At 48.4% G+C, this 16,610-nt stretch overlaps 1 protein-coding gene across 2 annotated transcripts in view; it reads left to right on the top strand.

Moving 5' to 3' along the window:
- Nucleotides 1-14,919, top strand: part of LOC1270380 (segmentation protein cap'n'collar) — a 45,253-nt gene extending 30,334 nt beyond the window's left edge. For both annotated transcript variants that reach the window (XM_061646383.1, XM_061646384.1), the window contains exons 7-11: nt 4,966-5,130; nt 5,211-5,435; nt 5,625-5,718; nt 10,110-11,611; nt 11,698-14,919. In XM_061646383.1, coding sequence (XP_061502367.1) covers nt 4,966-5,130; nt 5,211-5,435; nt 5,625-5,718; nt 10,110-11,611; nt 11,698-12,216 — 2,505 coding nt within the window. In that variant the 3' untranslated portion in view covers nt 12,217-14,919. The remainder of the gene's footprint in view (nt 1-4,965; nt 5,131-5,210; nt 5,436-5,624; nt 5,719-10,109; nt 11,612-11,697) is intronic.
- The last annotated feature ends 1,691 nt before the right edge of the window (nt 14,920-16,610 follow it).

Raw genomic sequence — 16,610 nt, 5'->3', positions numbered from 1 at the left:
CGTAGCGCACGTCTTCCTTCATGCGCATCCTGAACAAAAATGGAGGAGACTCGACTCGAAAGCACACCGGTACGAGCGAAGAAGCACTTGCTCGAAGAAGCTCGACCGCGAGAACCATGTAAATCAACGAGCGCTGCGCTCTGGCTCTGGCACAAGTGTTGTTGTTTTTAAAGTAAACTTCCAAGCTTTTTACGTTGACTTGGAAGCTTCGCTTGTGTTATTCTACGCTGCACACAATCTCCCTGATGCGAGGAGAGCAAAACAACAACAACAACAAAAGGATGCTTTTGGTCGACGGTCCAACGTTGTTGTGTCGCAGCAGAAGGGCGAGCTAGTGTCCTTTTGCCAAGCAGTGTTATTTTATCCCCCATTCTGAAAAGAAATGCTCTCAAGCCTAGGAGGAGGAGGCAGCAGCAGGTTAATGTGCTCTGTGTGCCCTCGACTTACTTCTGTTGTTGCTGATGCGGGGTACGGAGACACGGCATTTCTTCCCGGTATATTCTTGTTTTCCTGTCCATCAGCAAAACCTTCTTTCCACACTTCCACACAATCCCTTGCAAACTTGGGCTTTGGACAATTTGGAGTGAAATTATGTGCGGGACATGGGCACGGTTTTCGAAAGTACTTGAATTTGGTTATTTATTTACGTTTTCCTGCTTGGGTTATCGGGTCCCGATCAGTGTTATTTCTCTTAAGCCGGTTATCCTTTGCGTCCCATCGGCGAGACACACCACTTGCTCTCTCTTGCCGGGCAAAGTGGCAGTTGCTGTATAAGGGAGTGATGATGTTTTTTGAGCAATTTGTTCATCAATAAGTCGTCTTGAGTTAAGCAATACGGTATTCTTGGACCGTTCCTCCTGAATAAAAAAAAACATTGTCTGGAGGATTTATTTTCGTGCTAATTTTTGTAATTGCTTTTTTCTTGGTTTTTTGCCATTCGATTAATTCTACCGTACAAGTTGTGTTGAAGTCACAAAAAAAACATTTCTGAGCATTTCACAATGTTGTGCCATTCTGATGAGATAAAAAGTTTTGCCTTTGACGCTTAAGATTCGACCCCCTCGAGTTACGAGAATTCGCAGGAACGACGATTTTGATTTAGACAGTTAAAAGATGTCACTTGAATAAATTGATGCATTATTTTTTTTTTCTCATTGATAACCTTACATACATTTACAAAGTTTCCCGGAGGTTAGGTACATTTACAAAGTTTCCCGGACTACCAAATCTTGAAAATTTATATCGTGTAAATGACTTTTGGGGTAACATTAATACAATATTGAACATTATGTTCAGTATAATGTACGTTATCATAGATTTCAACTCTTCAAGTTCGGCTATAAACTTTATATTGACACTTATTTAAAATACGACTTTTTCGACATATGCCTTGCTTTGGGACATTTTTTCGGTCCCAAAAACATTCGTATTTTGGGGTTCACCTGTATACTGAATTTAACAGAACCTGCATTTCAAATACGATTATTTTCCGTACGAATCGATAATTAGTAATACATTTTGCTCCAAAATATTCAAACACATTTTATTTCAATGGTACATTACAATCGAACAGAAAAACAAAATTATACTCTGATTCTCTATCTCTAAACTGATAAAAAGTAGTTTTGTTTATTGAATTACCTCCGGTCAGATTGTAAAACAAAAACGTTTCGCCTACAACTTTACTGCTCGACTGTTTTTGCGCTAGTCGTACAGATAGAATGAGGCAATTATTCGGTGATTACTTTTTTACCTCACTGTGTCCTATTGACGACCCCCACAACAACATCAATCGCGATTGAAGGATTGATGAACGATCGGCCGTCGTTTAACGCCATGCTAAGCAAAGTTCAACCATCACGAGTGCGACCGAATTTTGAATCGTTCCGGTACCAAACACACGCATTCCGGCGAGAACAAGCCATTAAGCAAACAAAACAAATCGTTTCCAATATATTTAAACGTAGCCATGTGTATGTGTCTGTTTACGTGAGTGTTTTGGGGGTTTATTTTTTGTAATTGTGTCTCATTTGAAGAAGAAACACGCACACACACACACAAAACAAATCGAACTTTGCTACAAACGTTTACAACTATCGGCCACAACAAGACACACGCACAAAAAAAGGAAAAGAAATTGAAACGTACTTACAAATCAGCGCAAATAAGCAAAAACAACCACACCGCGCGGACACGTCAAGTTCACGATCAAGTGGACCAGCATCACTGCGTGTGTGTTGCGCGCGTCTATTGCCCGCGTGGATCGCGGAACGTTCCAAACCCCATGTTCAAAGTGTTCGAGCGCGATGGCTTACCAAAACGCAAGACTTGTGCGCAACGGTAGGCAGCGAACGCACACCCAATAAAGCGGAGCGAACCCGATACGCGCACAGCAAAGGACGTGGACGTGGAAGAAGTGAGATGGAGCGATATCTATGGGCTCTCCACAGAGCAGCTGCAAGCGTCGTCGCGTTGCGCGATATGCAAAGCGTCTGCTTGGAGCGCACGAGATTGCGTGAGGAGCGAAACCTTCCGCGTTCGATTATTTGACTTATCGTCTACAGCGCCGGCAGCAGCGCGGCAGGCATCACGACGAACCTTCGTAGCTTCCACCACCATCGCGCATCTGATCGCGGCGTTTGTGGCTTTTTTGATAGAGAAAAAAGACAAACCACACACACATACATATACACACACAAGCGTGTAGGCAGCAAAGAATGGCAACCGAAGAGAGTGGAAGAGAGGGCGAGAAACAGAACAGAACGGGAGGGGTAGGCATGGTAACGAATCGAGCTTGCGCCATGCCGTGTGTTGTGTTGGATGCTGCTTGGGATGGGAGTTTGGCAGGGCTTTTAGTTGATTTTCGTCTTGTGCGCTGTTAACACAGTGTGTTGTTGTGTAGGGTTGAGCCAGATTTGTTTTCGTTTTTCAGTGCTTTCGGAGTGTTGTTGATCCCCGCTCTTCATCTTGCTACGTGATCATGCTAATGGATCTAGCACGTGGACGAAGGTACACAACACACTGCAAGCGGTAGACCGATTGGGTGCCAGTGCCTGAGAAAGCTGATGTGGTGTGGAAATCCACTAAAACTACCGCGTGCCACTATCATTAAGGTTGCTTCTATTTAAACCATCTACTATGTACCATCCACACTCACATAAGGATGCGAGAAAACATTAAAACGCGACTACGCATTATTGTTCCCGTGGATGTGCTACATTCATCTCTGGATCCAGCAAACAGCCCCGTCCAAAACCGTCTTGACCTTTACTCATCCTCTACGGTCGTGTGAGGATTTTGTGTCTGTCGTATGTTGTTTTATTTTTTGCTTCATTCTTACCTCCAAGTTCTGTACTCACCACCAGCAAGAGGGGCAAGATCGCCTTCATCGGTCATGTCCGGCTTGTGCTGTGTACGTACGCGACCTGTCTTTCAATTTCGTGGTCGATTTTTTTGCTGAAGCTGTTGCTTTTTTGCTTCAATATACCATCATCTGAAGACTTCCTTCGCTGTCCATCGCATTACGCGGACGCGCGGCTCTCTTGTAAGTATGTGTGTTTGTACGAAGTCAACGCAGAGCGAATACGAGCGAGCAAAAAATTATACACCTCATAATGGAAGATTACTTCCCCAGACGTTTCTGTTTTTGCCACCCCCAAAAAAAGCCCAATCTTTGTCTCGTCCAGTTCGAAATCATCGCATGACAGAAGTGTGCTATAAGATGCGTTTGACGTACTCCGTCTTTCCGTGCGAAGTTGTCAGATGATAGTTATGGTAAATGTTGTACCTCAAGCCTCATTTTTACAACCGATAAATCAACAACTTGCTGTTGCAAATAATTACAACGACCAGCTTCCAGGGTGCAAATGAGCGCCAGCACTACTTCTCCCTCTGCCTAATCGTCGCACACCACAGTGTAGTAGCGCGGTGTTTAGCTAATGAACTGGATCGATGGCACGCAATATCGCTGCCCCGCGGGAGCTAATTGATAAATACGTCCAGCTCTTATAAAACAAACATCGCTATCAAACGTTTCCCCACCTGTGTTGTGTGCCTTTTTTTGTTTTTGTTTTCTCCTCCTCCCCATTAATGAGCGGCTAATTATAAAGCAGTGCGTCGTTGCAGTGTGGCGCAATAATAACAACCAGCGAACAGGTGGGGGGGAGGGGGGATGATAAACAGTGAGTTCCATCCGCGGACGACAACCACACCGAGCTCTAAACGCGTCCGATTCATGCGTACAACAGACACAGGCAGTAGTTGTTGCCGGCAAACGTTCGGCCCTTTTCTCTGTAACCCATAATAATGCCAAACCATCCCCCCCCCCCCCCACTTCCACCCTTCCCTTGCTTATTACCGGTGCGGGCACACGTAGTTTGTGACCACACGGCGATGGGGAAGATGCATTCCGGTCCGGTGGCGGGGTCACATCAAATTCGATCCTCCCTGTTACGGGCAAGTTCGGCTAAGGGTTTGCGTTTTGGGGGTGCACACGGGCGGGGGCTACACACGGTATGCCGCATTTGACATTGTAAATGTGTGACGTGACCTTGGTGGTAGCGTAAAATTAGAGGGGCGCAAATGATATACAATTAATTGTGTTCTAATGTGCCAGAGCGCCGATATTCAATTGGTGGTGGCGAGTGGAGCATGTGGCGGGCTTTGGGGCGTTTTGCCTCCCACCGCCGAGACACAGTAGATGTTGGAGGGGTTCGTTGCTTTGTGTCGCGACATCGGGCACGGTGCCGCCATCTCATCCCTTTTCGGGGGCAAGTGGTGGGTCACCGTTGTCAAGCCCTTCGGGCTCGTGAAGCAGTCAAAGCCGTACAACAGCTTCGAATGTGCACAAATATGAGATTGATCTAAGATTGGTGTTGCCTTTGTTGGTTTGTTCCGAAAACAGACTCCTTGATTCGTATCGCTTTCGTTGCTAACCTCGTTTTCTGCTCTCTTCCTTCATTGCAGTCCCGTGTGCCGCTGAGTCGAGCTGTTTCGATGGAACAACGCTGGCAGGATCTGGCCAATTTGCTGAGCTTTCCACCCGGCATGGGGGTGGGCATGGGTGTCGCCGATATGCCACCATCCCATCCGTCCCACGCGCACTACCCGTCACACTATCCCTCGTATCAGGTAAGGTCTCCTCCCTGTGCATTTATGTCCCGGTTTTGTTTCCCTTCTAATGCAACTCCTCTCCCTTCTCTTCCGTTTAGCCGAGTGGAGGCATTGCCGGCCCGCAGCACGGCCAGTACCATCATCCGCCGCATGCCGCCGTACTGCAGAATGCATCGCTGGCCGACATTTCGCCGGCCCAGCCGCACTACGGGGCGAACCTCGGTTCGGCCGTCGCTACCAGCATGCATCTGACCAACTCCACGTCCGAGACGGATGCTGGCACGTCCGGGTACAAAATGGATCCCGAGATGATGTACTACTCGGTAAGGGCAGGCGCTCACTTATGGACACATTTTGTAGCATTAGTCACACCTTCGGGCTCCGTGTGGTCATCGTGAATAATAATCAAGCATTATTAGCGTGGCCACGGTTTGCCGCGGCATGATTGGCACCACTCTCCTTCCTTTATAAAGTAATCTAAAGTCCTTTTTCCTTCGTTCCCTCCCGCGCAGAACACATCGTCGGAAATGAACCACACCGATGGCTTTTTGAATTCCATTCTGAACGACGAAGATTTGCAGCTGATGGATATCGCCGTCAACGAAGGTAAGTAGTGTTGGGATGTGATAGGTTGATTGAGTGAATGATTATTATATGCCATCCCGTTGTGGGGCTGTAGTAAGGCATAAACACATGCACCGCACATGCTCGCATAATGAAGGCCACCGCGTGTGAGAATCCCGCCCGTGTGATCGATTGGAAATGTGTTCTCGTCGAAGGAACTAATCGAGAATAGTGATAGAAAATGCTTATCGTGGACAGTACCGCTGACGAGAACGATCAATACATTACCTTGCCGATACGAATGTGTCCGTGCCGGCTAACAACTCTCCCGCGTGGCTGCGGTGTCGTGGTCAATGAAAATGGGTCTTATCTTATCCGCTACCACCCATTACGTTGCAAAATGTGGGCTAAAAAGTGGAATTACCTCATTCTATCGCCTTCGTGCATTAGCGTTACTTGCCACTTTGACGAGCGTTCGGCGTGTGTGCTCTAAATAATGACAGTTGTGAAAAAAATATTAACATCATTGATTTAATGTGCAACTTCATCGCACCGATTTATGCATTGCAATCCAACGCTATGGTATGTTGCTGTTTTGTTTTTGGTGGTTGTAGTAGTTGTTGACTATTTTCTATTGTAATATCCTTTAATCTTGTATAAAATACAATCAGTCCTGAACATTATTGCAGTTTTTTCCGCGCAAATTGTCTTTCTACAATCATTATTGTTTTAATGTTTCGTAGAAACAATCAAGTTTTAGAAACAAATGTTTATTTTCGCCTTTTTCATTCAGCAAACGACTAAAAATTGAAAACGAATTCAATTTTTATCACAATATTCCATTGGAAAGTTGTTCAAATTCGCAACGAAATCGAGACTAAAGTCAACGAGATCTGCCATCGACTTTATGTTTTAATGTTTCATTGCATCTTTTACATGTTTCAACATTGCAAAATGAATGAGAAAAATATTTTCTATTTCTCATTTATCACACTACACACTTTTGGGCATAATTTGAACTCCGTTTGATTCTACTCAACGGCCGAAAAACTCCCATATGACGTATAAAACAAACAAACAAAATAGAAAGAGATAGCTTTTGTCACATTCAAATTATTTTTCCCTCCAATTACAACAACTCAAACTGCATTCAGTCCTCAATTCGCCCACCCTTCATGACAGCCCCCCGCAGCAAAGCCTCTGGAAGGCCTTGATAACCGTCAAACAAAAGCAAAACCAAAAAAAAAACTCGAGCACCCAATAGAATCGGGAGCAATGAGAGTGAAAAATAGAACAAATCGAGCGCAAGATGTTGCGCGCCGCATAATTAAACATACCAACAGCGGTTCGGTTCAATGCTAGAGAGAAGGAGAGAAAGGAGAGGAGAGAACCCCAATAGAACGATGGAACTGGTGGTGGTGGATTTCGGTTCTAGCGGGTTTGAAAACGAAACACAAACCGAAAGTTCCAAGTCATGTTTCGGGCACTCCGGGTTGCTCTGTGGATGCCTCTTCCCCTCGGCACTCCGGGCACTACTCCATCGGGGACGGTGCGGTGAAAGCTGGAGAACTAATTTTTCCTCTATCCGGGCCTCAATATATTCCCACACCGCCGCGTGGTTCGGCGTTGCTGCTGCGCACGTCCCGCCGCCGTCTGTTTCATTTGCCGACAGGACTTTGAAAAGTGCCATCTCACTCCAGGGCCCAGGGTTTTCGGGGGTGCTGGAAATAAAGAACCAGCGGGTCCCCGGCATGCTCGGTCCCAGGATACGCGGCAAAGTCCGCGTTGGGTTGGCTGTGTGTGTGTGTGTGTGTGGGTTAATCGATGAAAAGCGGTAGACAATATTTTAATAGGCTTAAGAAGTGTAATCTACAGCTAAGAAAAGGGAAACACGCTCACACGCGCACATGGCGTATGTTTGAGCTTTTGAACGCAGCACCACCCCCTCTGTTCCTTGCTCCTGCTCCTTGTTCTTTTTTTTTATAAAAATTGTTGCAAACATGGCGCCCAAAGATGGAAAAAGAAGATTAAGCAATATCCGGGTGCTGACGTGTGATCATTAATTTTTATCCTTTGTGCGTGTGTGTGTGTGTGCGTGTCCTTTTTGCTGCGCCCCTCCGTCCATAAAACGGCATTGTGCGACACGTGATTACTTAAAAAAAAGGAAGCAAAAATGAAAACTCATTTTGAAGCGCATCACAGTTTTCTTCAAAGTGGCCTCACGTTGACTTTGACCGACAGCATAACGCGTCATTTCGCCTTTTTGCCATCGTCGGTCTTCGCATTTTTTTTGGGGGGGATGATGGTGGTGGTGTTGGTTTTACGGTACAGAAATAACCCACACACACACACACACACACACAAACACATAATTCGCCACCTTAACCCACTACCCACCCACTCGCGCACTGAGAAAGACCGTTTGTCTAATGTGTGATGGTGGTGGTGGTGTGTGTTGCCAAAGATAAGATAATGATAAGACTCTCCGCACACTAAGCGCGTTGTTGCGACAGCAGCAGCAGCAGCAGCAGCACCCTGTTTTACGGTTTTCTGGAACACCCAACGATGATATCGGGGGAATGTGGACAGAAGATTGAGAGGGGGAGACACGAAGGGGAGCCTAGGCCATGTTTGCCCGCGTCTAGAAATTGCCGATGAAAGGAAAACGGCTAAAACAGTACGTGAATGTCCGTTGAGCGCGAATGTGTGTATGCGTTTGTAGTGGCGTGTGTTTGTGTGTGTGTGTGTGTGTGAAGGGCACATGTGTGCGTTAGCCCGCGCCCGCACCCTTTCCGGTTCATCCCACCTTTTCATTGGCAATCGCCTGTGCGCACCACCAATACTGCTTGCGCCCTCTATGTGTGAAAGTTACGCGCGAGTGACGGTTCTTTTGCGCTCTTCGGTGCGTGTTGCTTGCGCGATTGTGAATCAAAAATGTATTCATGTGCAGTCTGAATAAATCGCAGTGTAAAAACAAGCAGCTTTGTGCGCGGATAAAAGCGGAAACAGAAGAACACAAATTTAAATTATCGATGGGCGCGGTTGTCTCTTTGCCGCGCGTCTGTTCACTTTTGCGCACACGTGTTTGGATTGTTTTCGAACTGCAACAAGCAAAAGTGGCGGCCCAGTGCATTTAAAAAAAATCGCCCCTCCTTGTGTTTGCGTGTATCTGTTGCGTGTGCACACTCACTGCAAAATAATGTTCCGATTCCGACAGTGTGTGTCACCAAAGCAAAGTAAAACCGTTAAAACCCAACAAGCTAAAAGGTCCGAAAGCTAGCGCTGGCTGCCCGTTTATACGCATCACCGAATGACTCAGCGATTGCTGGTACCCCCGTGCGTGTGTGTGTACAATTGCCGGTTTGTTTCACTTCTCGCCTAACCACACACCTCCCCCCCCCCCCCCCCTCACACACAAACGAGACGGGGTTTGATACGGGGCTAGGGCATGGCGCGATATCGCGATACGTTCGCGACACGATAGATATGAATTGGTCCGAGCCACCGCCACGACGGTCCCTTTGGAAGCCCCTTCCCGTGCGAGATAATCTTTTCCATCGCGGATAGGGAATCCGCCCCAACACACACACCACACACCCCCTTTGTAACGTTTTCCCTCGCGCTTTGTAAAGAAGCCTTCTTATCACAACGCCACCACTAGCCAAAGAAGAAGAAAAAGAAGAAGAAAGGAAGGGAAAAGCAGGGAACATTAGCCAAAAATACCACCCACCGGACGCTGGTGGGGTGAGATTGGTGGTGGGGGCCGATGAAACCGATCCCCAAAAAGCGCAGTGTTGCAAGTCATTATTATTTACTACTCATCAGCATTATTAACACCGTGCCCGGTGTTTGTGACTGTGTTTGTGCGTGTATGTGTGCGTGTGTGCAGAAGCTAGCCATAGCGCCGGGAAAGAGCGCATCCAAGTAGCCGCGCGACGGCAAGCATTTCGCTGACCTCGGCGACGCTTTACCTCGGTGACGGTTGCTCTATGGTATCTAGATGTATGTGTGTGCGTGTGTTTGTGTGTGAACAGTTCGATTGGTTAAATTAGACCACTCGATAGACACGATAGCACGCGCAACGGACGCGCAACGACCGGTGATTCCGAATTTTCCTCTAAGCCTGTGACCAAACGTGCGTCGGTGCTCTTGTTTGTTGTTTACACCACCACCCCTTGCTCCACTGTGTACTCCAAAATCCCTAGTGTACTGACAGAAGTTTTGAGACAAGATAGACACAAGCGAGCGCACGCAACACAGCCATGCTGTCACCGTACGCATTTCTTGGTAAATAGCACGACAAACGCACGACTTAATCCCCGCTTACGATCACTCACTGTCCCATGGTCCCAAATTGCTTTTCCAGAGCAGTCATCTTCAGCTGGAACCGACCTAGTTATGTTTTTTTTCTCCCAATTTCCTTCCACCCCAAGGTATGTACACGATGCGCATGCTGGAGCACAATGGCACAACCGGCAGCGGCGGAAACAACGCATCCGGGGGCGGAGGTATGCTGGGTGTGTCGGCGTCCGCCGCCTCCAACCTGGTCAACCACGGCGGTGTCCATCCGCACTCCCACCACCACCACCATCTGTCACTGATGTCGTCGGCGAGCGGTGGCGCCGGTCTGCAGAATGCCATGAACGTCAGCGCCCTAGTCAACGGATCGTCGTCCGCGTCGTCCGCCTCGTCCGGAGCGTCGTCCGGCGGTGGGGCCGGCGGGGCGTCGTCCGGTACGCCGGGCGATCGGTTGGACGCGTCCAGCGACAGTGCCGTCAGCTCGATGGGCTCCGAGCGCGTCCCCTCGCTGTCGGACGGTGAGTGGGGCGACGGGGGCAGCGACAGTGCGCAGGAGTACCACAATGGCAAGTACGGCGGCCCGTACGACTACAGCTACAACCAAACGAATGGCGCTGGCGGTGGTGGTGCTGGCGGGGCCGGTGGTGTCCCATCGAGCCGGATGGGCGAGCACGGACCCCGGCAGGGACCGCCCGTCGCCCAGAAGAAGCATCACATGTTCGCGAAGCGCTACTTCCAGGAGCAAAACACGTCGACCGTTCCGTCGATTCATCCGTCACCGAACGGCGGGACCGCCGGTACGGTCGGTGGTCCCCCCGGGCTCGATGGCGGTGCTGCCGGTGGAGCGGCCGGCGGTGGCGCTGGTGCCACGGCGGCGGGCGTTCTACTCCCGACGGCCATCAAGTACGAGTACGACTACATGAACGTGGTCGGTCCGCAAACGGCCGCCGGTCCGACCATTGGGCCACTGGAGGGTGCCGCCAAGCAGGAGGACCACCTGCAGCATCACCAGCACGAGTCGTCGGCAGCGGCGGCGGCGGCTGCCGCGGCCGCCCTCACCGACATGAAGTACCCGTACGGTATCGATTTCCCGCGCAGCCACCACTCGGCGGCGATGGGGGGCCGGGGACCGCTGCAGCCCCAGGACATGATACACCACAACCACACGTACACGCTGCCGTTCGCCACGCCGAACGGGGGCGGCGGAGCGGTGGGCGTGCACCAGGGCCCGAAGCCACAGACGCGCGACAAATCGCGCTCCTCGTCGCTGCACAGCCGCAAGGCGGAGGAGGAACACCTGACGCGGGACGAGAAGCGGGCGCGGGCGCTGCAGATCCCCATCCCGGTGCACGACATCATCAACCTGCCGATGGACGAGTTTAACGAGCGGCTGTCCAAGTACGATCTGAGCGAGACGCAGCTTTCCCTCATCCGGGACATCCGAAGGAGGGGTAAGAACAAGGTGGCGGCCCAGAACTGCCGCAAGCGCAAGCTCGACCAGATCGTGACGCTCGCGGACGAGGTGAAGGACATGAAGATGCGCAAGGAGCGGCTGATGCGCGACCGCGAGATGGTGCTGTCCGAGCACAAGAAGATACGCGACAAGTTTTCCATGCTGTATCGGCACGTGTTCCAGGTGAGAGATCGGCCCTTTTTCTTTCGCCCCGGTATTTGATGGGTCGATGTTTAATTTTCGCTTCCAATGCTCCTCCACATTTCCAGAACCTGCGCGATGCCGACGGAAACCCTTACTCGCAGGAGCATTACAGCTTGCAGCAGAGTGCGGACGGAGCGGTCGTGCTCGTGCCGCGCAACTCCGAACGACCGAACGGTGCCGGTTCGAACCATCTCGGCGGCAACTCCTCCAACGGCACCGCCAACGGTGTTCATCCCTCGCTGCACCATTCGGGAGCGGCGGGCACGCACCACGCCGGCCATCATCATCAGCACGGCCACGGTCATCATCAGCTGCATCCGCATCATCATCTGCAACACCACCACGGGCTTATCGGCGGTGGATCGGCCGCAATGAACGGTTCCATGAACGGATCACTGGCGATGGGCGGAGCCAGCAGCAACGGTGCAAGCGTAACGGGCAGTAACCACAGTAGTAGCAGCAGCAGCACCAGCAGCAGTAGTAGTGGGGTAGTAGGAGGTAGTGGAGGCAGCGTGCAGGGCAGTGGCATGAACGGTACGGCTTCAGCAACGGCGGCCATCGTGCACCAGCGCACCAAGGAGTAGTGTTTCCGGTATCGGTGGCACTACTTCGACTGGTTTGATTGCTCCATTCTGCCGCCGTAACGAGGTGGTGGGAGGTGGAGGAGAAGGAAGAGGAAAGTGGAGGTGTAATTCAAGCGGAAGAGTGTATTGGTGACCCATCCGCAGCCACCATGGCCTCATCAAAACACAGAGAAGAAAACAGTTCTGCGCGGAATGCGGCAATGCGTTTCTTTGTTTGTGTGCTGGAAAACAGTTTCGTGGCTCCCTCTGGTGGCCGTGCATGGAGCCTTTTTTGTTTGGGTTGCTTGCGCATCCGCATCCTGCCCGCGCCAACACGTACACGCTCTGTATGTGTACACGCGAGCGATGGGAGGATTTTTGGTGCTTTTCACACAACGATCACACACCCTGATTGAAGGTTTAATATCCGTATGTGCTGTGCATGAGAGATAGGTAATTGTTTCTGTTTTAAGGAAAACATACACGTGGCATTTAGCCGAAGAGCGTTGGTGGCAAGCAGGCCCGATGAAATTTTCAAACTTTTCACACATCCTCATCGTAACCACGTGCTATTAGTGTGTGTGCTTTACGCAGGCCGTTTTACGCAGGAATACACAAAGCCAACGAGCAAAGCGACACCTGGTGGTAGTGGATGGAACTTATCTTTAACGGATAGAGGATCGAACAAGGGTCCTTACCCTTTTTACCACCTCACACACACAAACACAGCTGGTATCGGTGTAAATAGTTCTATAGTTACAAGCGGTGCTAACAGTTACATGTGTGCTAAAAATAGCTCGGTGGTCTCATTTCCCACTTTGGCTGGGAGAGGGGTACGCACTTTTTACATCGGCAGTGGGGTGGGTGTCCCCCCCCCCCCTTGCCATTGCTATCATCCCCAACTGCTGTTAAGCAAGTTTCTCAGCAAATCTTTAATATGCCTATTTATATGAAGTAAAAAAAATCCCGCCCCGTTATTAATGTTATTAACAAACTATTTATGCTTAACTACTTGTACATACACATTCCCCGCCCTTTTCCCTTGGTCCCTTATTCCGTGGATTACTCCATGGATTGTTTTTTTTTTATTTTCATATTTTTGTTTCCTTTTTTGTTGCTCCCAACTTGCCGGTATTGAGTTTTGAGCTCAAAGTTTTACAAAGTTAGAAAGCGGTATCCGGGCTGTTGAATGCTTAGTAAAAAAACAGTTTAGTGTTTTTTTTTTTTGGTAATATTACCGCAGCAAATGTAAAGCTAGCCGTACGGTAGTTTGCGTTACAGGGAATAATTGGCTTCGCCAGTCGAGAAATGATTGGCGGTAATGGATGGACTGAGTGGATGCGCTACACAATTGCGCAGTGCATCGTGAAAAGTGGCTTGTGATGGTGGCGTACTACGGCCGTACGAGAACCGTACAAGGGCTCGTCAAAGGATAGACGAGGGTGAATGTGTGCGCGGGCTCGTGCACTTATTGAACCGTTCTGCTACTCTCTGAACAGTGCTAAAACGCTACTGCTAATCCTACTGTACTACTACACAACAACCACTACTACTACTACTACTACTCTAAATGCTGTGTTTGCTGAATCGTACCCGACAACCGATGTGATGGATAGTTTTGTTTTTTTTTTATATACATTAATAATATTATTAGTTTTATACACTTTTGTACATATACATATATACATTAACATTAGAATGCAGTAAGTGAATACAAACCCGTAGCTTTCCAATGTTGTAGTAAGATAATTTAGGCTGCCGGAAAGGAGGAGAAGGGGTGCAATTGGAATGAAAAAAAAAAAAGATAAATTGTATGTAAAATAATAAGTGCAGAGGGACCGTAGGGGGGAGCGCGTAAAAGAACACGAGTTCGAGAGCTAGGGAAAATATTATATATTGGGAAAAGTTGTAAAATAATAAAAACAAAAAAAACAAAACACATGAAAGGCAGAGATGCACTGAGTAATGATGCAAGTGGTGTGTGGTTGCTAATTTACTTAGCGGTGGGGTTTTTACTTTAGTGAAGCTTTAATAATTAAGTGAGCGGTTATACGTTGGACAATGGGCAATATATAGTGCATCAGAAAGTAAAAACCAACCAAACAGAAAGCAAAAAAAAACATACAAAAAGAAAAGACAGAAAAATGTTTAAAAAAAAACAAGATGGTTCTGTGGTTTCACTAAAGCGAAATGGAATGATAACTCCGCTAATGAACTGTTTCTTTCGTTGCGTTTCTGCATCTCTATTGATATGCATACACGCATGCGCGCATGATCGTGTGGTTGATACGGCCACACTACGGCGTAATACGCATGGCGCAATATGCGCCAAACTCACACATCGAAGGATGCTAGCAGGACGCGTTAGCTCATTTGCTGCGATGCTGGCTGAGGTTGGAATCATCGCGCAGCTGGTGGATGTTAAACGTAATTGGTGTAAAATGTACCAAATATGTCTATGCTGGAGCAATGTTGCGGGCATATTATTTGCGCACTTGCTGCGCGCGGACGCCTGTAACAATTGCGGCAACAGCTGCAGTAGCTTTGTTTCTGCTTTCCTTAATTACGTTTCACCTTTAGGCTTTGGTTGTTCTTGTGTAAGCTTTGGATTGTGGTGCAAACACGAAATCTATCTAAGAGTAGGAATGGAGAAATCTAACTATCTGACTTTGTTGTGTACATAAGTAAAGTGAAAAATAAAAGGAATATAAGACTCAAATAAAAGTACGATGTTTTTTTCACTTCTTTCTAAGATCATGAACTAGAAAACGAAATTCATTAAATTGTTACTGAGGTGTGGAATAGCGCGAATCGATAAATCGATACCTTGTCATTGGAATCTCGGCATCATCTAACCCATGTACAAGAAAGCAGACGACAGGCTTTACGACTGCAACTACAGGGGTATTCTTCTTCTTCATTGGCACAACAACCGTTGTCGGTCAAGGCCTGCCTGTACCCACTAGTGAAGTGAGCTTGGCTTTCAGTGACTTTTTGTTGCCATAGCAGGATAAATCAGCCCTAGACGTATGGGGGCACGGTCTATTCGGGGCTTGAACCCATGACGGGTATGTTGTTAAGTCGTACGAGTTGACGACTGTACCACCAGACCGGCCAGGGATATTACGGTGTTGAATACCGCATATAAAATATTCTCCCTGATCCTTCAGGCTCGTCTTGTCCCTCACGTCGAAAAGATAGTTGGCAACTGTCAAAGAGGATTCCGAAACGGCAAAGCTACCACTGATCAGATCTTCACCATGCGGCAGATATAGGAGAAGATGGCTGAATACAGAGACACGACACATACCATCTCTTCATTGACTTCAAAGCTACATATGATAACATTTTCTTCTATTTGGCGTAACGTCCTACGCGGATATGCCCGGTCTATACAACAGGCTTTCGAAACTGTATTCATTACCACGCAGCCGGATAAGTCAATCCTTGCTACGGGGGGGCGGTCCATTCTAGGCTTGAACCCAAAACGTTCGAGTTGACGACTGTACCACGGGACCGTCCCCTATGATGATAGCATAGCCAGGGTAAAACTATATGACGCTATGATCTCTTTTGGAATTCCGACCAAACTGTTAAGGCTAGTTAGAATGACTATGACCATGACTATGACATGACTATGACGTCACTTGCCAGGTGAAGGTAGATGGAAAACTTTCAGGGCCTTTTGCTACCACCAAAGGTCTGCGCCAGGGGGACGGGCTTGCCTGTCTCCTATTCAACTTAGCGCTAGAGATGGCCATTCGCGACTCGAGGGTGTAGACTATGGGAACCATCTTCTATAAGTCAACCCATACGATACTGGTATAAGTTGGTGATATAGACGTCATTGGTCTGCGGCTCTCCTATGTAGCATTTCGAGAACCTCGGATTGTATATAAACGAGGCCCAAACTGATGGCCTTAGCAATAACAAACCCTAACTTACGTAGGCGTGACGTACAGATAGGTGAACGCACTTTTGAAGTCGTCCCAGAATTCACCTAATTTTGGTCAAAGGTTAGCAACGACTATTGTCGTGAAAGCTGAGTTGGGACCAAGGTTACTGGCTGCCAACCGATCATTTTACAGCCTGAGAAATCAGTTCACCTCTAAGATCCTGTCGCGACGGACGAGCCTGGGACTATATAGCACTCACATACGCCCCTGAGACATGGAAACTGCCCAAATCTGACAAAACCCTCTTAGTCACGTTCGAGAGGAAGATACTCATAAGGATACTTGGCCCCGTATGTGTGGACAATGGAGGAGCCGTTATAATGACGAACTATACGAGATGTACGGCAACCTCACTGTCGTCGTGCAGCGTATCAAGCTCGCCAGGCTCCGGTGGGCTAGCCGTGTTGTACGCATGGAAAAGGACGACCCAGTCCGTAAAGTCTTTTTAGATAAGTAAGT

This window comes from Anopheles gambiae, chromosome 2 (genome assembly GCF_943734735.2).
Source record: "Anopheles gambiae chromosome 2, idAnoGambNW_F1_1, whole genome shotgun sequence".
NCBI classification, from domain to species: domain Eukaryota; kingdom Metazoa; phylum Arthropoda; class Insecta; order Diptera; family Culicidae; genus Anopheles; species Anopheles gambiae.
The sequence above is the reverse complement of the archived record's forward strand: the minus strand, read 5'-3'. Positions and strand labels throughout refer to the sequence as shown.